Source organism: Maniola hyperantus, chromosome 28 (genome assembly GCF_902806685.2).
Source record: "Maniola hyperantus chromosome 28, iAphHyp1.2, whole genome shotgun sequence".
Taxonomy (NCBI): domain Eukaryota; kingdom Metazoa; phylum Arthropoda; class Insecta; order Lepidoptera; family Nymphalidae; genus Maniola; species Maniola hyperantus.
The window spans coordinates 3,698,335-3,724,528 of NC_048563.1; the positions used below are offsets into that span (position 1 = coordinate 3,698,335).

At 36.8% G+C, this 26,194-nt stretch overlaps 3 protein-coding genes across 4 annotated transcripts; all 3 read right to left on the reverse strand.

The window, feature by feature from the left end:
* Window positions 1-1,295: 1,295 nt before the first annotated feature.
* On the reverse strand, window positions 1,296-6,050 carry LOC138404469 (uncharacterized). Its single transcript, XM_069508507.1, has 3 exons — window positions 6,039-6,050; window positions 3,350-3,485; window positions 1,296-2,563 (listed from the first exon to the last, which is right to left on the reverse strand). Exons 1-3 carry the CDS (start codon window positions 6,048-6,050, stop codon window positions 1,296-1,298), a joined length of 1,416 nt encoding a protein of 471 aa, XP_069364608.1.
* A 2,591-nt stretch (window positions 6,051-8,641) lies between these two features.
* LOC138404468 (uncharacterized) lies at window positions 8,642-14,622 on the reverse strand. Of its 2 annotated transcripts, none has more exons than XM_069508505.1 (3): window positions 14,534-14,622; window positions 11,016-11,151; window positions 8,642-10,396 (listed from the first exon to the last, which is right to left on the reverse strand). In XM_069508505.1, exons 1-3 carry the CDS (start codon window positions 14,543-14,545, stop codon window positions 9,132-9,134), a joined length of 1,413 nt encoding a protein of 470 aa, XP_069364606.1. In that variant the 5' UTR covers window positions 14,546-14,622; the 3' UTR covers window positions 8,642-9,131. The 2 variants fall into 2 exon arrangements, with proteins under 2 accessions (XP_069364606.1, XP_069364607.1); XM_069508506.1 differs by lacking the exon at window positions 14,534-14,622 and adding an exon at window positions 11,641-11,716.
* A 4,894-nt stretch (window positions 14,623-19,516) lies between these two features.
* On the reverse strand, window positions 19,517-24,559 carry LOC117995174 (uncharacterized). The gene is made up of 3 exons (XM_034983176.2): window positions 24,531-24,559; window positions 23,139-23,274; window positions 19,517-21,110 (listed from the first exon to the last, which is right to left on the reverse strand). The coding sequence occupies exons 1-3, from the start codon at window positions 24,540-24,542 to the stop codon at window positions 19,846-19,848; spliced, it is 1,413 nt and encodes a 470-aa protein (XP_034839067.1). The 5' UTR covers window positions 24,543-24,559; the 3' UTR covers window positions 19,517-19,845.
* Window positions 24,560-26,194: the final 1,635 nt, after the last annotated feature.

Consider the following 26,194-nt stretch of genomic DNA (forward strand, 5'->3'; position numbering starts at 1 on the left):
GAGTGACCTGTGATATGGCATTATTTAGATCATCAAAATTGTTCTTATTTCTATTGACTTTAAAAATTACGGACTTATTATCTGCAAATAGCACAATATCAAAGTATTTTGGACGAAATATGGTAAATCTTCTAAGTATATAAAATGAAAAGGTGACTTAGGGCCGGTTGTTTCAAACCATTGGTCTTCGTAAGATCCGTTCGTTAAAATTTAACGGACGTAGACGAACTTTAACATCTGTTAATTTAAGTGCGTTGCTTCATTGTACAAAAAACTGTTCGTCATTGTTATTTTGGTTGCGAAACTAACCCTAAAAATTAACTTACTTCTCCGTATCCTTTTCTTATTTCATTTTAAGTATATTAAATTATATACATAGTTATTAATATTGCTACTTCGCATTTTAAACACTTTTTCTTTCTTACAAAATCTTCAAAAAAACTATCATTAAAAGCTTTGAATTAAATTGATTCCATTATAATTTGTAAATAAAATATTCCGTTTGTAAGAAGTATGAAGTTACGAACTGATTTGACGATCACCAATGGCGCCAGCACCGGTTAACGTAAACGTAACTTTTTAACGAACGTTAGCGCTAATAGATGCTGAATCAACGCTTTTTCTTTACTTACGTTCGTTAGCGCCATATTTAAAGGTTACGTGTCCGTCAAAGTTTGTTGAAACAACCGGCCCTAAGACTGACTGACTGATTTATCAACGCACAGCTCAAACTACTGGACGGATCGGTCTGAAATTTGGCATGCGGATAGCTATTATGATGCAGGCATCCGCTAAGAAAATTCAACCCCTAAGGGGATGAAATAAGGGTTTGAAATTTGTGTAGTCCACGCGGACGAAGTCGCGAGCATAATCTAGTCGTTTATATAGGTATACCAAGAACATGAAGGGACCTAGGATAGAGCCTTGAGGAACGTCCATTAGTGAAGGTGATCCGGATGACTTGACATCATTTACACATGCGGTTTGTATACGAGCACCCAGATAAGACGCAATGAGAATAAGCGCAGTGTTTTTAATTCCATAGTGGCTCAAAGAATCTCGTGCTCAACGCAATCGAACGCTGTAGACAAATCACAAAAAATAACATGGCATTTTGTGAGTTCTCGAGACCACGCATCGAATATATGCTTTAAAATCATAATAATAAGTTAATTCAGGGTATACTCTATCTCCATTATAAATTTCAGCTAAATCAGTCCAGCAGTTTTAGCGTGAAAGAGTAACAAATATTCACACATACACATAAACTTACGCCTTTAATAATAAGTGTGATGTTATATAATTAACGTACTCGATTCTTCTTTACTTAACACTTCTTCGACATCGAAATTGTTCGTTTTAACGAAAACCTCAATTTCTTGTAAGGTCCTACCCTTAGTCTCTGGCCATTCGAACCATATGAAGCCCAGACACGCTGACATTATGGCAGCATTCAACAAAAATAATCCATGATAACCTATCGAATTAATCAGAAATGGAAATAGAAATATCGTTAAACTTAATAATCCTGACAAAAATATGCCAGAAATGGTGAAAATGTACAATTTTAATTCCAAAGGAAACATTTCACTCAGTATAGCTTCCAAAACCGGATAGGGTCCAGCGTTTACTAAAATAAAATACAACGCTAACAAACTAATGTTAATCCAATTAAAGTAATTCTGGCCATTTTTGAAATAGAAGCAAGCACTAAAGATAACTAACAAAGCATTCGCTGCAAAACCTGTAGAAAACAACAATGTACGCATCGATGTATATCTTATCGCAAAGCATGATATACACGACCCTATAATAATAAAACCATCCACTATTAAAGTATAAATTAAAACGTCAGATGTTTCAGTAATTTCTTGTAACATAACAGTAGCTAATGAAGTAAAAACTATTTTACCACCCGCCGCAATATATACGTGGATAATACAACTCATAATTAAAAGCCCCCAAAAATATTTCCTTTTAAATGCCAGTAACAATCGTTTTAAAGTAGACTTGCTGTTAGTTTCAATAACATTTTTTAACTTAGTACGCTCCATTTTGATTAACAATTCCAATTCTCTTTCTGAATTTGTTGTACAACCGTGCAGTTTTCGAAAAGATGTCTGACATTCCACAAATTTGCCTCTTGAAGCCAACCAATGCGGGCTTTCTACCCAAAAATATGGTAGCAAAACTCCTGATAAGGCTGGGATTATTGAAATCAAAGTCACAGTTCTCCAGTGTAAAACAATACCAAGCGCATGTACCAAACCTGATCCGAACGCAGGAGCAACTGTAGTTACCATATTTAGAAAGAACGCTCTTGTTTTTGGTGAAGTATACTCAGATGTTACAAATATGTTTAACTTCCAAAGAGCACCGGCAGCAATCCCTCCGATAATTCTTGATAACATGAACTGATACATTTCTTTGGCTTGATACATTATTATCCAGTTGACGACAATTAGCGCAGAGAAGATGATGAAGGCCCATCTTCTACCGAATTTGTTAGCAATGACGGCACCTACAGCGAATCCAATGATGTTCATTACGACCAAGGAGGAAGCTGAAATATATAAAACACCAAAATAACTTTTAATTTCAAAACAGATTATGACAATAATTGATAAAGACAAATAAATTACACATAAAAACTTATTTAACTAACATAGTTAGCCTTATCTAATTACTATATAAATCATGACCGCGTGGAATGGTGCCAAGAATACTGGCTGCATTTCCACGCTGGACAGCCAGGCTGATCCGTTGCGCAAAAAATGAGCCAGCCCTTCTGTCACCAGATGAGGCTATTAATCGCGGTGAAATGTCTCGTAAAAATTTTTTAGCACTAAGACTCCATGGCCCTAGGGTCTCCACGGCAAACGGCACAAAAATGTAACTCTCTATAAGAGAGGCATACTTGCGCCGCTTGCCGTTTTCAGCTGTTTCTGCTGCGGCTCCCGGTCTTAACGCTGTCTTCCTGATATGACACGGGGCCAATGTGTCAACGCAAGTTGCGTCCCACATTAGCGCCCGTCCCCGTTCCCAGGGAACCAGCGTCAATCCATCAGGTCCATTTCAAAAATATTTTATGTCAAGGAAATAAATAGAGTCATAGTTATCTTACTTCGAAAATTGAAAATACTAATTTTTAGTTCATGACCACAATTTAATTTTTGTGTGATGTAACTACAAATTCACGGTGTTCAGATTGTTCCCCTAATGTCTGCTATAATACCTACCTACCTGCCAAATTTCATGGTTCTAGGTTACTGGGAAGTACCCTGTAGGTTTTTGACAGACAGACAGACAATAAAGTGATCCAATAAGGGTTCCGTAAATAAATAAATACCTATGATTGATATCTGTCCCTCGCTGAGGTCTATCCCCTCCTCCCTCTTCTGTAGGGAGGCGACCACGCAGGCTATCTGGCCGAAGACCACGCCATTGGAGAAGGATATCAAGTTGAGCCCACCGATCACAAACACCTGAAATGGCATACAATAAAGATTTTTTTTTAGTTGAGATTTTAATTTTTTTTAAGTCTATAAATCAATAACATTTTTTATTGTTCGTGGTCATCTACTTTTGTGAAATATGATAAAAATTTCAAAATGGACGCCATGAAAATTAAAAAAAATTAAAAGTGGTATTTCTTGTACCTACAATGGAATGTAAGGAATTCTTCGTGTGCGAGTCCGTACCGCACTTGGCCGATTTTTACTGATTAATGATTAAGTTTAGACATTATAATTTATAGGTACTTGTTAGTATACCTGGATTCGACCTATTTTGAATATAATGGAGACAGGCCTTAAAGGAAAAGGAAAAATACAAAAAAACCAGTCAAGTGCGAGCGGGACTCGCACACAAAGTGTTCCGTACCACCGTACAAGAAATAACACTTTTTAATTTTCCTGGCGGTCAATTTGAAATTCTAATTATTTAGCGGCAATAGAAATACAGATTTGGTGAAAATTTCAACTCTCTACCTCTCTACGTATTAGATAATTGGTTCATGAGATAAGCTCGCTGACAGACGGTCAGCGGAACATAAAGTACTTACATGTTATTGTGATAGTTATTATACAAAACAAAAACATATTTATATAAATTATATGTAAATTATAAGAACCTTGAAAACAAAAATATAAGTTAACTAGCTTTTGCTCGCGACTTCGTCCGCGTGGACTACACAAATTTCAGACCCCTATTTCACACCCTTACGAGTTGAATTTTCAAAAATCCTTTCTTAGCGGATGCCTACGTCATAATAGCTATCTGCATGCCGAATTTCAAAGCGATCTGTCCAGCAGTTTGAGCTGTGCGTTGATAGATCAGTCAGTCACATTTTCCTTTTATATATATAGATTAATTAAATTGAATAGTAGAATTACGGTAGGTATTATATGGTGGTATATGCAACAAAACCTCAAGTATTAGAAACAAAGAAAGAAAACTAATTTATTCATCTTGTGCATAAAGTATTAACAAACTTGAAATTAATGGTTACTGTTTCAGCGTATAAACTATCGTGAGGGATTTCCATTATATATAATATACTAGAAACCCGCCCCGGCTTCGCATGGGTGCAATGTAGATACTAATGTGGTGTCATTGAGGTGTTATTGCCTCAGAAACTCAAATGAGAGGATTTTGTTCTGACCTAATTCACTTTATTTTAATTTCTCTAGAGATCTCTATTTTTTTGAGAATTAAACTATACCTATAAACCTTCCTCTTGAATCACTCTATCTGTTGGTAAAACCCGCATTAAAATCCGTTGCGTAGTTTAAAAGATCTACGCGTTCATACATACACACATGATACATTACATACAGACAGCGGGAAGCGACTTTATTTTATACTATGTAGAGACTATGTAGAAATTTCTATAGCTGTAGAAATATATTATATAGAATAGTTACTGGTTAGTAGATAGTCGTTATTAATAAAATACGTAATAATGAGTTCTTGCACACACTTGGCACAAGATGAAATGGCCCTAGCTCAGCATTAATGCTGCAGGTTTTTTAAAATAAAACCTGAAGTATTATTAAAAACCTTGAGTCACGCGAGCGAAGCCACGGGTAATAGCTACTCTAAATATATAAAAGGAAAAGATGACTGACTGACTGACTGTCTGTCTGACTGATCTATCAACGCACAGCTCAAATTATTGGACGGATCAGGCTGATATTTGGCATGCAGGCATCCGCTAAGAAAAGGTTTTTGAAAATTCAACCCCTAAGAAAGTTAAATATGGTTTAGAAAGTCCATGGAAAGTCCATCATTTTTCAAGTTTGTTATGAAAATTGTTATTATTTATTGTGGCTTTCGGGAAAAACTAAGGGAAAAGGCGGCAACTACAAGTGCGATAACAGTAAGCTTAGTACGAGATTTTATGGCTCACCAACGTTGACAGTATTCGAGTGTCGAAACACTTCCGCGTTATAGTAAACTGGATCTTAACAGTCTTGTTTTAAAGATCAAGTTTGTCTACACATCTACAGCCCGCGCTCCAAGCGGAAACGTTGCGAAATTAAAAACAGTGGCATTTAAACTTTTGACTTCAATTTAAGGCTCTTAAGGTCCATTTTACTTTGACCTTATTGTGTTTCCACTCTTGAATTCTAAGAACGTTGGTGAGGCGTAAAATCTTATCTAAATATATAAAAGGAAAAGGTGACTGACTGACTGACTGACTGATCTATCAACGCACAGCTCAAACTACTGGACGGATCGGGCTGAAATTTGTCATGCAGATAGCTATTATGACGTAGGCATCCGCTAAGAAAGGGTTTTTGAAAATTCAACCCCTAAGGGTGTAAAATAGGGGTTTGAAATTGGTGTAGTTCACGCGAACGAAGTCGCGGGCATAAGCTAGTTTAGTATAAGATTTTACGTAAAACTTAGGCGTAAAGAAGTTTTACGTACGTTTTTGAAATTACACTTCCCTACTCCCACTGATTTTCAAAAATTCGAGCGAAACCCTGCCGATCAGCTAGTGAAAAATAAAATAAACAATACACATAACATACCTTTTGAAACATAATTTGTCCTCTTGGTGCTTATTTATTATTATAAAATACAGAACACGTGTATAATGTACCTATATTTTATATGATTTTTACACTGATGTATACTTATTAATTAGGTACCTATGAATTATCTTTATCTCTATACTAGCTGCCCCGGCGAACTTTGTAACAGTCGATTCTTTTTCAGAATTTTTATTTTAAATTTTTCTCTCCGTAAGAACCATCCCCGTACTTCAAGGAATATTATGAAAAAAGAATTAGCGAAATCGGTTCAGCTGTTCTCGAGATTTGCGATCAGCAACACATTTTGCGATTCATTTTTCGGGTTCGGTACCTCAAAAGGAAAAACGGAACCCTTATAGGATCACTTTGTTGTCTGTCTGTCTGTCTGTCTGTCTGTCAAAAAACCTACAGGGTACTTCCCATTGACCTAGAATCATGAACTTTGGCAGGTAGGTAGATCTTATAGCTGACATTTGGGGAAATTTAGGGTTAGATCACACAAAAAAAATTAAATTGTGCTCATGAACTAATAATTAGTATTTTCAACTTTCGAAGTGAGTGACTATATCAAGTGGGGTATCATATGAAAGGTCTTCACTTGTACATTCTAAAACAGATTTTTATTTATTTTTATGCATCATAGTTTTTGAATTATCGTGCAAAATGTCGAAAAAATACGACTGTAGTACGGAACCCTCATTGCGCGAGCCTGACTCGCACTTGGCCGGTTTTTATTATAAAGATATCTATAATATAAAAATGAATCACTTGCGAGTAATCATAAATTTGCGATGTTGCTCATCGCAAATCTCGAGAACCGCTGAACCGATTTCGCTAATTCTTTTTTTATAATATTCCTTGTGAAGTACGAGGATGGTTCTTACGGAGAGAAAAATTTAAAAAAAATTGAATCGACTGTTAGGCGGAACGAAGTTCGCCAGGGCAGCTAGTCAAACAATAAAAACCACTGTTACCCACAAAGTTTGTTAGTAAACTGTATGAAATACAAAAATATATATTATTAGCATATTATTATTATATACTTATTACGGTTATGAGTTATGACTATGGTAGTTAAGTTTTTTGATTAAAATTTTGCTTAATTATTATATTTATGAATTCCCCATATTTTTTTGCTTAAATATTTATTAAGATAGATGATGCCCGCGACTTCAAACTCGTGGATTTAGGTGTTTAAAAATCCCGTGGGAACTCTTTGGTTTTCCGGGATAAACAGTAGCCTATGTCCTTCCCCGGGATGCAAGCTATCGCTGTACCAAATTTCGTCAAAATCGGTTGAACGGATGGGCGGTAAAAGGCTAGCAGACAGACAGACACACTTTCGCATTTATAATATTAGTAGGGATTAGGTACTTATACTCTGGTTTTTAATTAAGTGGGATTCTGTGTTACCAGAGATAAAACATTTCCCACAAAAATTTTCACACTTTAAATCTTGTATAGTGCATTCAATATTAACTGGCGTGTTTCCACTTGAGACCGTCATTAGCAATAACAATACAACGTGGGGTATTATATGAAAGGGCTTTACATATTGTAGAACATGTACCTACATTCTAAAACTTATTTTTATGCGTGTTTTTGATTTATCAAAATGTCGAAAAAATGCGACTGTAGCACGGCACTCTCGGTACGCGATCTGAGTCGCAGTCAATTTGAACTTTAATACTATACCATAAAGTTTGTGTTAGTGGAGAGGTTCCGGGAAGGCAAAACAATTGAGTGACGTTAGTATCGTATAAATATTAATCACGAATCTATATAGATTCGTGATTAATATTTATACGATTAATATTTATTAATATCACGAATATATATAGATTCGTGATATTAATATATTATATCAATCGTAATAATCGTTATAATAATTAATCGTCGATATTTGTCAACACGATGGTTACATTACTCAAAAATTGTCTGTGGAAAAAATAAAAAACCGGCCAAGTGCGGGTCAGGCTCGCGCAATGAGGGTTCCGTACTACAGTCGTATTTTCTCGACATTTTGCAGGATAATTCAAAAACTATGATATATAAAAATAAATAAAAATCTGTTTTAGAATGCACAGGTAAAGACCTTTCATATGATACCCCACTTGATATAGTCACTCACTTCGAAAGTTGAAAATACTAATTATTAGTTCATGACCACAATTTAATTTTTTTTGTGTGATCTAACCCTAAATTCACGGTTTTCAGATTTTTCCCCAAATGTCAGCTATAAGATCTACCTACCTGCCAAATTTCATGATTCTAGGTCAACGGGAAGTACCCTGTAGGTTTCTTGACAGACAGACGGACAGACAGACAGACAGACAGACAGACACAGACAGACAGACAGACAGATAGACAACAAAGTGATCCTATAAGGGTTCCGTTTTTCCCTTTGAGGTACGGAACCCTAAAAAATAAAGAATCGACTGTTAAGCGGTACGAAGTTCGCCGGGTCAGCAATTCTTCACGGTACAATGCTCGTAAAATAAATGTATAATTTTTTTATTATGTTAATATGCCTCTTAAATTATAAAAAATGAAACAAATACATATTTTAACAAAATAAGTTTAAATATTATATTTCCGCCAATAATAGAATTTACATATTACAAAAACACGTTTTAAGTATTACAAAAGGTTTCTGCTGGGCACGGCCGGTTCTCTTCTCAGAATGAAAAGGGCTTAGCATTGTCCACTTGCCAAGTGTGGATTGGCGGATTTCACACACCTTAATTACCTTCCCTTATCCTTTTGAGGTACGGAACCCTTATAGGTTTTTTTGTGCTTATCGGTTATAATCATCAGTACTAACACCTGTTTTTGCTAGCGTTCTTTTCACCCTGTATAGGTTTAAGAGATAAAAGAGTTTACGCGCTAGAAAGAGAGGCGTATGTTAAACTTGTGTTGCAGCGCTGTGCGAACTGAATTGCACTTTATTGCGTCGTAACAAGAGTCGCTATTTATTTAAACGTCTTTACGATGTAAGGCTTCTGTACCTGTAAGGTTCTATTAAGTAAACACATTAATTTGGCAAGCATTGAAACCTATCTGTTTACGGTAACTTAAGTGTAAAGTGTCTTACATTAATGCCTTCGACTGTTCAGTACTCAGAATTTCGTCAACATCAAAATTATTTGTCTTAAAATACATCTCGATCTCTTGCAAAGTCCTTCCTTTAGTTTCCGGTAACCTAAACCATATGTAAACTAAACTTATTGACATTATCGCTGCATTCAATAAGAACAACCCATGGTAACCCATTGTACTTACCATTAAAGGTAATAACATAATCGTTGAAGCTAAAGATGACATAAGCAGTACACCAGATAAAGTAAAGGAGTACACTTTTAATTCTAAAGGAAACATTTCACTATATATAGCCTCTAGTAACGGGTAAGGACCAGCATTGATCGATATAAAATACATTGCAAGCAAAACTACATTAATCCACTTGAAATAATTCTGACCATTACTGAAGTATAAACAAGCACTTAAAACTACTAATACAACATTCGCAAAAAATCCAGCCGAAAATAACAAAGTACGTAAAGAAGTTTTTCTAATCAAATAACAAGACATACATGACCCCACTACTATAAACCCATCTACCAATAAAGTATACATCAATACATCCGAAGTTCCTGTAATATCTTCTAATATAACAGTGGCTAATGTACTAAAAACTAATTTCCCAGCCGCAGTAAAATAAGCATCCATAAATACACTCATCAAAATCAAACTCCAAAAGTATTTCCTCTTGAATGCTGCGAACAACCTTTTTAATGTAGGTGTACAATTTGTTTCATTCGCCAATTTCAGTTTGGTCTTCTCCATTTTGATAATCATCTGCAATTCTCTTTCAGAATTCAACTTATTACCGTGTAATTGTCGAAATGCGATTTCACACTCTTCAAATCTTCCTTTAGACGCTAACCAATGAGGACTTTCAACCCAGAAGAACGGAATGACGACTGCCAATATAGCTGGTATTATACCAATCAAGGCAACTGTTCTCCATTGTAAAACAATGCCAATCGAATGACCCAAAGATGTTCCAAGTGCTGGAGCAGCAGTAGTTATCATATTTAAATAAAACGCTCGGGTTTTTGGGTTAGTGTACTCTGAAGAGACGAATATAGTCAAAGCTGTAATGGCTCCTGCAGAAATACCAGCAATAACTCTTGATAACATAAATAAGAACATGTTATAGGAGAAGTATAAGATGATCCACTGAATGATGATCGGAATGTTGAAGATGATAACGGACCATCTTCGGCCGATTTTGTCAGTGACGCAAGCAGCCAGTCCGATGCCGATGAGACACACCAAAGTAAGGATGGAGGCTGAAAAAGAAGATAAATGATCATTTTGGATAATTTAATCATCAAGAGTTTGTTATTTGTTGTTTAAAGTAGAGTGCTGAGAGTGGAGTTGCGATCGGAACATCTCCAACACCCACCATACTCACAGAACCTTGCTCCAAAAGATTACCACCAATCAAACTTGGTACGATTTGAGTTCATACCACTAACTACGAGGAAGGCATAGGATACGTTTTATTCCGAAATTTAGCATGGTTCCCTTAGGAAAGGGGATGAAAGTTAAAATGTATACTGAGTTGTAATTCATTAACGCGTAGTCTGATTTCATTCATTCTTTTTTTTTAATGAGGATATACTATAAAGATTGTTCCGTAAACATTTCAAGGTCAGCGGTTTTTGTATGAAAGATTTTTTTGGAAATCCACGGGAAAAGGCTATTCCCGTGAATTCAACTTTCAATTCAATTCAACCGTGAAGACAACTCACATGATCGCGCGCTCCTTCGTAACTTCGCGCCCCTAGGCATGTGCTTAGTTTGCCTTAGGGATAATCCGCCTCTGCCTACAACTAAATAATTGGGTATACCAGCGTACGAAAACAACAATGATAGGTTTGATGATGATTATGACAATGATCATACCTATCAGTGATATCTGGCCATCGCTGAGGTCTATTCCCTCTTCCTTCTTCTGCAGCGATCTGACCATACCTGCCACTTGGCCGAATATGAAGCCGTTGGCGAATGACGCCGCATTCAGACCCGCGATGGCGAGTGCCTGAAATTACAGAATAGGGTATTGGACTGTAGTTATAAAACTATGGGTTTTTGTATAGCGGTAGTTCAAACTCAAACTCAAACTCAAACTCAAATTATTTATTCAGAACTAGCGACACGTCCCGGCTTGGCATGGGTGCAATGTAGATACTAATGTGGTGTCATTGAGGTGTATTTGCCTCGGAAACTCTCAAATGAGAGGATTTTTTTCCGACCTAATTCACATTATTTCAATTTCTCTTAGGGATCTCTAATTTTATGAGAACTAAACTATAGCTATAAACCTTCCTCTTGAATCACTCTATCTATTGGTGAAAACCGCATTAAAATCCGTTGCGTAGTTTAAAAGATCTACGCGTTCATACATACAGGCAGCGGGAAGCGACTTTATTTTATACTATGTAGAGATTGGTAAAATTTTACGCTTCCTGATTGTCATAAACTTTTATTTGTAAGATGATATGATATAGTGGTGATAATTAATACGTACTTAAAACTAAAGCTATGAGGGTTCCAAACGCGCCCAGGTCTGAGAAGAGCCCACAACATACTCAGCTTGTTGAGCTTGAGCAAACAAACTTTATGGGGCTAGAATTTATTATTCAATCAATCAATCAATCAGTCTGTTTGCGTTCACTGCTAGACATAGGCCTTCCCAAGAGCACGCCACCACACACGATCCTCCTCCTTCCTCATCCACCCACTTCCCGCTATCTTCTTAAGGTCGTCAAACAAACAGAAGAACGTCGTTTGTTCGTCGTCGTCGTCGTCATCGTCGTCGTCGTTGTCGGTCGTCATTTTTTGGTCGTCGTGGTCGTCTTCGGTGGTCGTCGTCGAATTCATTATTAAAGAGAATAATTAAAAAAAACATGATTCTTATTCATTTTTAGGGTTCCGTACCTCAAAAGGAAAAACGGAACCCTTATATGATCACTTCGTTGTCTGTCTGTCCGTCTGTCCAGCTGTCATGTGTGTCAAGAAAACCCGTACTTCCCGTTGACCTAGAATCATGAAATTTGGCAGGTCATAAAGCACAAGTAAAGGAATAAATCAGAAAACCGTGAATTTGTGGTCACATCACAAAAAAATATGTGTTCATGAACAAATTATTAATATTTTAAATTTTCAAAGTAAGATAACTATACCAAATGGGGTATCATATTATGTTATATCATACCTAAATTCTAAAACAGATTTTTATTTATTTTTATGTAGGTATAATAGTTTTTGGTTTATCGTGCAAAATGTCGAAAAAAATACCCGAGTACGGAACCCTCGGTGCGCGAGTCTGACTCGCACTTGGCCGGTTTTGAGCTTTATCTGCCTTATAAACCGAAACAACTATTTACAAAACCTATTTTGGTTCCTACGTTGCATTGATCTACAGATAGCTAAAATTAAAGTAATGTAATGCATTTTGAGATGGAACGTGCGAGATTTGGCTAGATTTTAACAATTAGATTATCTAGATAGACTTCTTTGCTAAACTGCACTGTATAGCTGCATTTATGAGTTTTACAGGGTTATCTGTATATATATATAAAATTCAAAGTCCTGACTGACTGACTGACTTACTGACTTTTTAAAAATCCTGTGGCAATTCTTTGATTTTATTTTCCGGGATAAAAAGTAGTAGATAAAAAGTACCTATATATGTATGTAGGTAGGTAGGTATATATATTTTTGTATACCTATGCAAAAAATTCACGTCGAACCGTTGCTTCATTACTTGATTGAAGGACAAACCAACAAACAAACATTCGCATTTGGGGAGTGATTTATTTAAAAGAATTGAATTTTTGAAAAAAGTACCACCGAATTCCTTGCTGGTTCTAGGTCAACGGGAAGTGCCCTGTAGCCTGTAGGTTTCTTGACAGACCGACAGACAACAAAGTGATCCTATAAGGGTTCCGTTTTTCCTTTTGAGGTACGGAACCCTAAAAATCACCTCGAATGTGATTGAAGGACAAACCAACAAACAAACATTCTCATTTATATTACGGGTAGTGATTTATTTAAAGGTTTCTTGGTTCTTCTTGGTAGGGCAGGCATTCCGAACCAGTGCGCTGAGCAGTGGTAGATTCGCTTGACGATTGAAAAGCACTTGTAAAAGTACTTAACTTTTTGACCCTATTTTTTTATTATATACTAGCTTATGCTCGCGACTTCGTCCGCGTGGACTACACAAATTTAAAACCCCTATTTCACCCCCTTAGGGGATGAATTTTCAAAAATCCTTTCTTAGCGGACGCCTACGTCATAATAGCTATCTGCATGCAAAATTTCAGCCCGATCCGTCCAGTAGTTTGAGCTGTGCGTTGATAGATCAGTCAGTCAGTCAGTCAGTCAGTCAGTCAGTCAGTCAGTCAGTCACCTTTTCCTTTTATATATTTAGATATTTTATTTGAATTAACTAGTTGACCCGGCGAACTTTGTACCGCCTAACAGTCAATTACTTTTCAGGCAATTTTTTTCTCTCCGTAAGAACCATCCTCGTACTTCAAGGAATATTATAAAAAAAGAATTAGTGAGATCGGTTCAGCTGTTCCCGAGATTTGCGATCAGCAACACATTTAGCGATTCATTTTTAGGGTTCCGTACCTCAAAAGGAGAAACGGAACCCTTATAGGATCACTTTGTTGTCTGTCTGTCTGTGTCTGTCTGTCTGTCCGTCTGTCTGTCAAGAAACCTACAGGGTAGGTACTTCCCGTTGACCTAGAATCATGAAATTTGGCAAGTAGGTAGATCTTATAGCTGACATTTGGGGAAAAATCTGAAAACCGTGAATTTAGGGTTAGATCACACAAAAAAAAAAATTGTGGTTATGAACTAATAATTAGTATCTTCAACTTTCGAAGTGAGATAACTATAATATAAGTGGGGTATCATATGAAAGGTCTTCACCTGTACATTCTAAAACAGATTTTTATTTATTTTTATGCATCATAGTTTTTGAGTTATCGTGCAAAATGTCGAAAAAATACGACTGTAGTACGGAACCCTCGTTGTGCGATCCTGACTCGCCATCGAGAAGATAAAAGAATAAATTTGCTAAATCTAGCTCATTTTTTGCACAAAGGATCAGCCTGGCTGTCCAGCGCGGAAATGCAGCCAGTATTTTTAGATAAGGATAGCTTGTAAATACTAGATGATTCCCGCGACTTCGGCCTGTCCTTGTCCGTATCTCCTTATGTCCTTCCCCGCGATGTAAGCTAACTCGGTACCTACCGAAATTTTTCAAATTTTATCAAAATCGGTTAAACTGTTGGGCCGTGAAAAGCTAGCAGACAGACACACTTTCGCATTTATTATTAGTATGGATGTACAAAAAAAAACTATTACTTGCTGTGGTAATTATAATTTAGAAAATCAAATGTACCGACCTTATAAAGCATGTTTGTCTGTATTGTGTTACTGTTCCCTGTAACCACCAAAACTTGCCGTCACCCTAGTGTCACCAACGAGGTTTATTACAAGACTAACTTGAAGTTGCAAGATATCAACAAAGTTGTATAAGAATAGCTGTGATAGTCGAGTGGTTAGGACATCCGCCACCTAATCTGAGGTCGGGGATTCGATGCCGAGCACGCACCTCTAACTTTTCGGAGTTATGTGTGTTTTAAGTAATTAAATATCACTTGCTTTGACGGCGAAGGAAAACGTCGTGAGGAAACCTGCATGCCTGAGAGTTCTCCATAATGTTCTCAAAGGTGTGTGAAGTCTGACAATCCGCACTTGGCCAGCGAAACCAAAACCCTTCTCACTGTGAGAGGAGACCCGCGATTTAGCGAATGAATACACTTTAACAATTTAATGTACTTTTTAATTAACTTTTCATAAGTACATATACATACAAGGTAATAGACTAAAGCAGTGTCTTCTGTCGTCCACGACAGTTTAAGTTCACCCAAGACTAAGACAGCTTTATCACCGAAGAAAAACTCTACTTTTCGTACCATTTGCGAAAAAATTAACACAATAATAATATGAGATAAGCATTTATTAAACTTATTTTGAGAACATTAACTTATTTATAAAAATAAATTAAAATAAACTAAACGATTATGTACCTATTTGAAGAAAACAAAAACGCGGCAAATTCCTAGACTAATATTTTTTTGTCGGAAAAGCAAAGGCATCAATCTCATACGGCCTCGTCGGTTTTCGTAATTTTATTTAATAATCATAACTGCATAATAAATGCGTATTCCTTTTTCAAAAAGATGTATAATGCTTTATATACAAACTCAATGGTGTAAACACAGATGTAGTTCAGTATAAATTTCGGTAAGTATTCCAAATTTAACTCACATTCTCTCCCTAGAGGATGAATGAAATTCAGTACAATTTTCTTTCTCTGTTTTTAACAGATTAAAAATGACTATTGTTATGTTCGCTTTTTGTGGCATTGAATGTCACTTTTTTGAGCAAGTGGTACGAAAATAATGTTCTGTGTACATAGTTTAGCGCCGGTCGCGACTCCCTCACAACGACAAAAGTTACATAATGGCGTTTGTTTGCTCATCTCCCCAATGGAATGTCTGATTTTTCCTTGTTAATCTAGTCAGAGACTCTGAAACTTTAGCAAACCCAGGTATAAAGTTTCTAAACCACGAGCATCTCAGAACCTCTGTAGTGAGCCGGCGAAGGGTTGATCATGATGATGATGTTGAATAAAGTTATTGAATAAAGAATAGCTGTGATGTCCTAGTGGTTAGGACGTCCGCCTTCTAATCGGAGGTCGGGGGTTCGATCCCGGGCACGCACCTCTAACTTTTCCGAGTTATGTGCGTTTTAAATAATTAAATATCACTTGCTTTAACGGTGAAAGAAAACATCATGAGGAAACCTGCATGCCTGAGAGTTCTCCATAATGTTCTCTAAGGTGTGTGAAGTCTACCAATCCGCACATGGTAGACTATGGCCAAAAGCCTTCTCACTCTGAGAGGAGACCCGTGCTCTGCAGTGAGGTTGATCATGATGATGATGATAAAGAATTGAGAGCCACCTCCTTTTTGGAAGTCGGTTAAAAATAATATAAACGGGAAAATATGTGCTTTCAGGAAACGCAAGTATGATTTTAGAAGACCTATTCAAAGATACCCCATTTGCCATAATCCATAAATTTACATGTTTTATTTGTGATGTAACATTACACCTAAAACTTTTTGTTTCCTTTCTGTGTGGCGCCTCTAAAGTTTATGTCTGGCGGCACTGGGCTCTTGCACTACTATAAGACGCACGCACTCATCCGATCCGAATCCGTGGAAATACGGATATAAAAAATATCTAAGTCATATACATAATGTAACTACTAACCTAACTAACTCCCGCACAAAATTCAATAGATATAATGTAAATGAGTGAACACTTAATAGGCATATGTACAAACTAGAAATAAATAGCTAAGTAAAAATGTAAAAGCTGTTTGTGTTCCATAATAAAAAAAATAAAAAAAAAATACAGTAGAAACACGATTATCCGGCCCTCAGTTATACGGATTTGCGATTATCCGGACTACCAACCGAAAATTGTTCGGCCAAGTGCGAGTCAGACTCGCGCACCGAGGGTTCCATACTCAGGTATTTTTTCCGCAATTTTGTACGATAAATCAAAAACTATTATGTAATGTAAAATCTGTTTTAGAATGTACAGGCAAAACCGTTTCATATGATAACCCACTTGATACAGTTATCTTACTTTGAAAATTGAAAATACTGTTATAGTGAACTACATAATATGCACAAAACCCGCTTTTCTTCATACATTCGATTATCCGTATCCGTATTTTCGATTATCTGAATCCCTAACGACAGCAGTCCGGTTAATCGAGTTTCCACTGTATATCATAAGCTACCATACAAATAGTTCTATGTATTTTCATGGACTCGGATCGGATGTTTGCGTAACCGCCCTAAGAGGTGCCACAAAGAAAGGAAACAAAAAATAAATAGGTAGGTGGTAGTCTAGATACTAAACGTGTGGCTTAAACGATTCTTGCATAATCTATATCTATACTAAACTAGCTGCCCGGCAAACTTCGTTCCGCCTAACAGTCGATTCTTTTTCAGGATTTTTAAAAAAAAATCTCTCCGTAAGAACCATCCCCGTACTTCAAGAAATATTATGAAAAAAGAATTAGCGAAATCGGTTCAGCTGTTCTCGAGATTTGCGATCAGCACACATTCAGCGATAAATACTTACTAATATTATAAAGAGGTAAAGTTCGTAAGTTTGTTTGTAGTGGGTAATCGCTGGAACTACTGAACTGATTTTGAAAATTCACCAGTGGTAAGCTACAATTTTTCTAATTGACATAGGCTATATTTTATTTTCTAATACAACAAAATTTACCTCTTTATAATATTAGTAAAGATTATGCAAGAATCATTTCAATCGATCCAAGAGTTTAGTCTAAAGACTACTTACCTATTTCTTTTTTGTTTCCTTTCTTTGTGGCACTTCTGTGGTTACGCACTAATCCCAGAGTTCATGAAAATATGTTCCAAAGTAGTCATAGAATTGTATGGTAGGTTATGTATCTCATAACCTACCAATATGACGTAGATATTTTTTATATCTGTATTTTTACGGACTCGGATCGGATGAGTGCGTGATCGCTCTTATAGTAGAGCAAGATCCTAGTGCCGCCAGACCTTCCTTATTATCTGGGAAACAAAATGTGTGGAATAGAGTAGTGTGAGTGTGTACTATGTATTAACGTACGCATATCTGCTAGCTTGTGCCGTGGGCCAATTTATCTGGTATCAGCTGCTGCAAGGACCTATTTAAAAAAGTTACTCACTTTTCCGAAAGTCTGACTGCTGATTTTGATGTAAGTATGCTTAACAGTACATCCATTAATACTATATTAATATTATAAATGCGAAAGTGTTTCTGTCTGTCTGTCTGTCCGTCTGTCTGTCTGTCTGTCTGTTAGTCTGCTAGCCTTTCACGGCCCATCCGTTCAACCGATTTTGACGAAATTTGGTACAGCAATAGCTTGCATCCTGGGGAAGGACTACTTTTTAATTTTTATCTTAAATCCACGCGGACATAGTCGCGGGCATCATCTAGTTATTAATAATAATTAAATTTCAATACTAAGAGACACTTCATATGGGTGATAATTACTGCCAGACGCTGTAAAGCTCGCAAAAAATAGCATTGTTTATCTTACTTATAGTCTGAGTCGTAATTTTTATATAATTACAAATCATTTATATTGAGGAAATATACATAAAAATCAGCATTCAGACATTAAGAAAAGTGAGTAATGTTTTCACTTGGCTAGTTACAAGCTAGCAAGTACCATCATCATCATCATGATCAACCCATCACCACCTCACTACAGAGCACGGGTCTCCTCTCAGAGTGAGAAGGGTTTTGGCCATAGTCTACCACGCTGGCCATGTGCGGATTGGTAGACTTCACACACCTTTGAGAACATTATGGAGAACTCTCAGGCATGCAGGTTTCCTCGCGATGTTTTCCTTCACCGTTAAAGCAAGTGTTATTTAATTAATTAAAACGCACATAACTCCGAAAAGTTAGAGGTGCGTGCCCGGGATCGAACCCTTGACCTCCGATTAGAAGGCGGACGTCCTAACCACTGGGCTATCACACCATAAATTACACACACATTAAAAGTAGGTACACACTAAGTAACACTACTCTATCCCACACATTTTGTTTCTCAGAAAATAAGGCACGTCTGGCGGCACTGGGATGTTGGACCATAGACTTTAGAGGCGCCATAAATAAAGGAAATAAAAAGATATAATATTACACATACTAATTATAGACTGATTAACACAATAACCACTCCTTGGCGTTGCATCAAAGAATAGTTTAATAAAAATTATAATTTTAGAGATTATAGATAAAGAAGTTATTTTTCTTTGAATTTTTTAAAGAGTGTTCTTATTATTTACAAAGACCAGTATTTTTATCAAATATACAAAAGGAAAAGGTGACTGACTGACTGACTGATTGATCTATCAACGCACATCTCAAACTACTGGACGGGTCGGGCTGAAAGGCATGCAGATAGCTATTATGACGTAGACATCCGCTAAGAAAGGATGTTTGATAATTCAACCCCTACGGAGGTAAAATAGGGGTTTGAAATTTGTGTAATCTATAAGCTAGTTAATTCATAACTCACGAAAGTCCTCATTGGTTGGCATCTAGGACCTAGGATAAAAATGTTTGAAAGATCATAAGCATAACTCATAACTTACTTTTTTATTGTGTTTCTTATTCTTGGAACTAGATAGGTAATAAAACATAAATCGATATCTGCCTTAACTGTAAACCTTGAACAAAAAGTTATACCTAGATAATAATATGTAAGGGAGCAGTGTGCTCGACCGAAACAATAGTAAGATATCCCACCGAGTGGTTGTTTTTGCTGTCTTGAAACTTCTACATATAGTGCAGATTGCAGAAAACTCCAGTAGTGTGATTCAGATTTGCGTGTTCTACTTTCACTTCCGAGAATGGTACCCGTGCTGCCATCTAGTGACGACGTGAGGCAAGGCTTGGGTTCGTATCCAATATTTGCTGATAGATTTGTTCTATGCTGAAAAGCGCCATCTGCTTGTAGTTGCCACAGATAAATCAGCATAATAGGTTAGTACAAATTGTTTGCTAAGCGTGCTATTAATTTACCCTAATTTTCATACTTAGTTTCCTACATTAACGCTTTCGACTGTTCAGTACTCAGCATTTCTTCGACATCAAAATTATTTGTCTTAAAATACATCTCAATCTCTTGCAAAGTGCGGCCCTTAGTTTCCGGTAACCTAAACCATATGTAACCTAAACTTATTGACATTATCGCTGCATTCAATAAGAACAACCCATGGTAACCCATTGAACTTACCATTAAAGGTAATAACATAATCGTTGAAGCTAAAGATGAAACAAGTATTATACCAGATAAACTAAAGGTGTACACTTTTAATTCTAAAGGAAACATTTCACTAAATATAGCCTCTAGTAACGGGTAAGGACCAGCATTAATCGATATAAAATACAATGCAAGCAAAACTACATTAATCCAGTTGAAATAATTCTGACCATTTTTGAAATATAAACAAGCACTTAAAACTACTAATACAGCATTCGCAAAAAATCCTACTGAAAACAACAGAGTACGCATAGAAGTTTTCCTAATCAAATAACAAGACATACATGACCCTACTATTATAAACCCATCTACCAATAAAGTATACATCAGTACATCAGAAGTTCCTGTTATTTCTTCTAATATAACAGTGGCTAATGTACTAAAAACTAACTTTCCAGCAGCAGTCAAGTAAGCATGCATAAAAATACTCATCAAAATCAAACGCCAAAAGTATTTCCTCTTGAATGCTGCGAACAACCTTTTTAATGTAGGTTTACAATTTGTTTCATTCGCCAATTTCAGTTTGGTCTTCTCCATTTTGACAATCATCTGCAATTCTCTTTCAGAATTCAATTTATTACCGTGTAATTGTCGAAATGCGATTTCACACTCTTCAAATCTTCCTTTAGACGCTAACCAATGAGGACTTTCAACCCAGAAGAACGGAATGACGACTGCCAATATAGCTGGTATTATACCAATCAAGGCAACTGTTCTCCATTGTAAAACAATGCCAATCGAATGGCCCAAAGATGTTCCGATTGCTGGAGCAACAGTAGTTACCATATTTAAATAAAATGCTCGGGTTTTTGGGCTAGTGTACTCCGCGGGGACGAATATAGTCAAAGCTATTAATCCTCCTGCAGCAATACCAGCAATAACTCTTGATAACATAAATAAGAACATGTTATAGGAGACGTATAAGATGATCCACTGGATGATGATCGGAGTGGAGAAGATGATAACGGACCATCTTCGGCCGATTTTGTCAGTGACGTAAGCAGCCAGTCCGATGCCGATGAGAGCCGTCATGGTTAGGGTGGAGGCTGAAAAAGAAGAAAAATGATTATTTTAGATAATTTAATCATCAAGAGTTTATTATTTGTTGTTTAAAGTAGAGTGCTGAGAGTGGAGTTGCGATCGGAACATCTCCAACACCCACCATACTCACAGAACCTTGCTCCAAAAGATTACCACCAATCAAACTTGGTACGATTTGAGTTCATACCACTAACTACGAGGAAGGACATAGGATACTTATTCCGAAATTCAGCATGGTTCCCTTAGGAAAGGGGATGAAAGTTAAAATGTATACTGAGTTGTAATTCATTAACGCGTAGTCTGATTTAGTAGAAAAGTACCCCGTGTATCCAGGATGCAAGCGGTTGGGACATAAAAAAGTTACAAACAGGTTAGTAGTCAAGGCATTCCGAATCAGTGGTAGGTGCATAATATGACGATTCAAAAGTACTTGTAAAAGTTTAATTGAATAAAAAATATTTTTATTTTATTTTATTTTATTTTAAACATACAGATTACAGAGTTACAATGTAAAAAAATACCTCACACTATCAAAATAAAATAGCAATATTTTTGTTATGTAAAATTGGACTTTATTAGTTGCAGTGTAATAAACACTCGAACTTTAATAACAAAACTGGCCAAGTGCGAATCGACTCGCGCAGCGAAGGTTCCGTACTACAGTCGTATTTTTTCGACAAATCAAATAAACAAAAATCTGTTTTAGAATCTAATTGGTATAGAAATCTTACTTTAGAAGTTGAAAATGAAAACAACAAAGATGAAAACATTTTTTTTGTGACGTCAACGGTAAGTATCCTATAGGTTTCTTGAGAGACAGACTGACAAAAAGTAATCCTACAAGGGTTCCTTTTTTCCTTTTGAGGTACGGAACCCAAAAAAATGAGTTACTTTATAGCAAATGATATCTTTAAATTGGCTGTCGACAGTACAAGTCAAAGTCTAAGTCAAAGTCAAATTCAGAATGGGTAACATGTTCTGCTTACTGATGGTCAAAATTGTTCATTTGTGTTACAAGTTACATTAAAAGCAGTGATTATGTATTATCAAAAATAATCTCTGGTTAAAAGTAACACTAAATTACTATATCGCACACATTTTGTTTCTCAGAATAGAAAATAAGTAACGTCAGGAGGTCCTGGGATCTGGGACCAATAGTTGTGTAGAGAAGTCGGTGTTGACATATTAACAGATCCTAGGCTTTTATCATATAGCGGTCTGACACTGGAATTCATAGACTAGGGACGATTCAGACGCCTGACCGAAATTGGCAGCGCACGTGGGTATTGGGTAACCCTACCGCGGTTGTTTGACAGCTACAATGTCACGATCGCAATCACCTCTGATTGGTTAATGCTCGCTCACTATTGGCCACAATGCATTGTTGCAACAAGAATCCCACAAATTCAGCCAATCAGAACAATTGAGATTGTAATAATGATTGATGCAGGTTTTAGACAATCGCCCTACAGTAGGGCGATTGTCTAAAACTTGCATCAATCATTATTTCAATCTGGCTGAATTTGTCCGATTCTCTTTGCAACAATGCATTGTAGCCAATAGTGAGCGAGCATTAACCAATCAGAGATGACTGCGATCGTGACATTGTAGCTTTCATTCTCCCGCAATCGCGCCGCTGTTTGCTTTTCATTTGACATTATATGAGAACGGTGGAGAGCCACGATGATTTTGATTATGAAAAACGCCAAAAAAAAGAATCCTACATTTTCTAAAATTTCACGATATATTGCAAATAAAATTTCACGATAATATATCAGTACCCTTATTATAAATGCGAAAGTGTGTTTGTTTGATGGTTTGTTGGTTCGTTGGTTTGTCCTTCAATCACGTCGCAACGGTGCAACGGGTTGACGTGGTTTTTTGCATGGGTATAGATAAAGACTTGGAGAGTAACGTAGGCTACTTTTATCCCGGAAAATCTAAGAGTTCCCACGGGATTTATAAAAAACCTAATTCCACGCGGACGAAGTTGCGGGCATCTGCTAGTCCTGTGTAAAGATATAGTCCCATACCTATCAGTGATATTTGACCTTCGCTGAGGTCTATTCCCTCTTCCTTCTTCTGCAGCGAGCCTATGAGGCCTGCCACATGGCCGAATAGGAAACCATTCGACAGTGACACGGCATTCAGACCCGCGATGGCGAGGGCCTGAAAATTATAATTATACTAACAAGTTTTTTTATTGACAATCTAAATATCTCTAAATATATAAAAGGAAAAGGTGACTGACTGACTGACTGACTGACTGACTGACTGACTGACTGATCTATCAACGCACAGCTCAAACTACTGGACAGATCGGGTTGAAAGTTGGCATGCAGATAGCTGTTATGACGTAGGCATCCGCTAAGAAAGAATTTTCGAAAATTCTACCCCTAAGGGGGTGAAATAGGGGCTTGAAATTTGTGTAGTCCATGCGGACGAAGTCGCGAGCATAAGCTAGTATTACAATAAAACTTAAAGCTAGCCTTATCTAATTACTATACAAATCATGCCCGCGTGGAATGGTGCCAATAATACTGGCTGAATTGATCCAGGCTGATCCGTTGCGCAAAAATAGAGCCAGCCCTTCTGTCACCAGATGAGGCTATTCATCGCGGTGAAATGTCTCGTAAAAATTTTTTAGCACTAAGACTCCATGGCCCCAGGGTCTCCACGGCAAACGGAACAAAAATGTACCTAACTCTCGATAAGACAGGCACACTTGCGCCGCTTGCCGTTTTCAGCTGTGTCTGCTGCGGCTCCCGGTTTTGATGCTAATTATCATAAAATAACATACTAAGTACCTAACTACGTGCTAAAAAGAACGTGCTTTCGTTCTGAAGGAGAATGACAGATCCTGTAATGATAATAATTATTATCCTAGTATTAAATAACCACTTAAAAATTAAAAATTGAGATTTTAAACTTGCGGATGTTTTTATTAGGGACTTAGTTTCACAATATTATAGGTAAATTGAATTTAACCTAGGATCATTGTGACTCAAACATAGATTTAATGAGGGAGCCGCAGCAGACACAGCTGAAAACGGCAAGCGGCGCAAGTCTGCCTGTCTTATCGAGAGTTACATTTTTCTTCCGTTTGCCGTGGAGACCCTGGGGCCATGGAGTTAAGACTCCATGGCCCCAGGGTCTCCACGGCACTAAAGTGTTAAAAAAAATTTACGAGACATTTCACCGCGATTGATAGCCTCATCTGGTGACAGAAGGGCCGGCTCATTTTTTGCGCAACGGATCAACCTGGCTGTCCAGCGCGGAAATGCAGCCAGTATTCTTGGCACCATTCCACGCGGGCATGATTTATATAGTAATTAGATAAGCCTAGCTTTAAGTTTTATTGTAATATTTAAAAAAAATTAAAAAATATATATATGATACTAAATCATATAGGTATATCTACCAACCTTATAAAACATGTTTTTCTGTGTTTCCGTTCCCTGTGACCACCTAAACTTGTTTCAGTCACCCTTGTGTCACCAACGCAGTTTCTTATAAGACTAACTTAAAAGTTGCAAAATATTGATATCAAAAAAATTGTTTAGACAAGCAACTAAGTCGTCAATAAGATATTTAACGCAGGTTTTTTCTATTAAAATAATCGATAGGTAAGTATAAAAGAAGAGATAACCATTAGCTGTGCCATTAGTACGTAATTGGGTATTTGCCTACTTTTGAATTTGATAAATATTATTACCTTATTATAAACTAGGATAAAAATAATGACGTACGCTGAAAAAAATATTAAAATCCAACAAAGATTTACAAAGTTACAGGCATTTTAATTTTGGAGTGGGAGGGTCTTCTATCCCTTTCTCGCATAACGAAAATGTATGAAACCGCACGAAGCTACTATGGCATTAGTAGGTGTGACGTCAAACTGCTGTATCGCTATCTCTGTCTAACCAGAAATATAATTTAAATGCTTATAACTTTTTTGTTTTTTGATCGATTTAATTAGTTTTTTCAGTTTACGTCATTATTTTTATTCTAGTTTATAATAAAGTAATAAAAAAATTGGAATCAAACACCCAATTGATGTGCGCTCTGAACTCGAAGTTGTAGAAGAATAGGTAGGGCCAGGTACAGGGCCCTCTCTCCCACTGGGCACTCTGGGCACGTGTCCAGGGCCCACGATCGATAGGGGCCCACTAGTCGCTGCCACCAAATCACCAAACTATAAACGACCGACCGATATTTTATTACCGAAAAACCTATTTAATATTTATTTCTATAAAATCAAAGGTCAAAAAGGCCCTCTCAAACATAGGACCATAGAGATTGTTAACCAGTCAAGACTGACTTATATCCAAGCCTTTTTGTTTTTACCTACTCTGTCAAGATCATAGGGGCTCCGTTAATCTTATGTGCCCAGGGCCTCCAATAGGTTAAAGACGGCTCTGTAGGTACCTCTATGTAATGTGTAACCTATGGTTAAAACACACAATCTTAAGGTAACTGTCCAATTTCGAGAAAGAAACTTCGAAATGTCTTCTCGTCTCCAAAATACCTCAAGTCTTCCAAGTTCTTCACTTTCAGAGATACATAGGTATTATGAGCGTTTTAACTTTTAATCAATTAAATATCACTTGCCTTACAATGGTGAAGGAAAATATCGTGAGGAAACCTACATGCCTGAAAGTTATCCATAATGTTCTCGAAGATGTGTGAAGTCTGCCAATCCACACTTGGCCAGCGTGGTGGACCATAGCCAAACCAATCTCATTGATGATGATGATGATGATGATTATGATGATGATGATGATGATTCTGATAAAAAATCATCACAGAATATTTACAAGTTAGTCGCTCAAAACGCACAGTCCGAAAAGTTAGAGACCCAATATCGAACTTTGGACACTTCGATAGGCCGAAGTTTTACCCAACACGTAAAACTTCGGCTTTAAACACTTTAGATACTTGTTACTTTTTTAGGGTTCCGTACTTGAAAAGATAAAAAGAACTCCTACAGCATAGGATCACTTTGTTGTCTGTCTGTCTGTTTGTCTGTACGTCGTGTCTGTCAAGAAAACCTATAGGGTACTTCCCGTTGACCTAGAATCATGAAGTT

Excerpts from the sequence above, each read along its gene's own strand:
- LOC117995174 (XM_034983176.2), bottom strand. Across the intron at positions 21,111-23,138 it reads AGGTCAAATATCACTGATAG|CCTCCACCCTAACCATGACG; the intron begins GTATGGGACTAT and ends CTTCTTTTTCAG.
- LOC138404469 (XM_069508507.1), bottom strand. Across the intron at positions 2,564-3,349 it reads GGGACAGATATCAATCATAG|CTTCCTCCTTGGTCGTAATG; the intron begins GTATTTATTTAT and ends TATATATTTCAG.
- LOC138404468 (XM_069508505.1), bottom strand. Across the intron at positions 10,397-11,015 it reads TGGCCAGATATCACTGATAG|CCTCCATCCTTACTTTGGTG; the intron begins GTATGATCATTG and ends CTTCTTTTTCAG.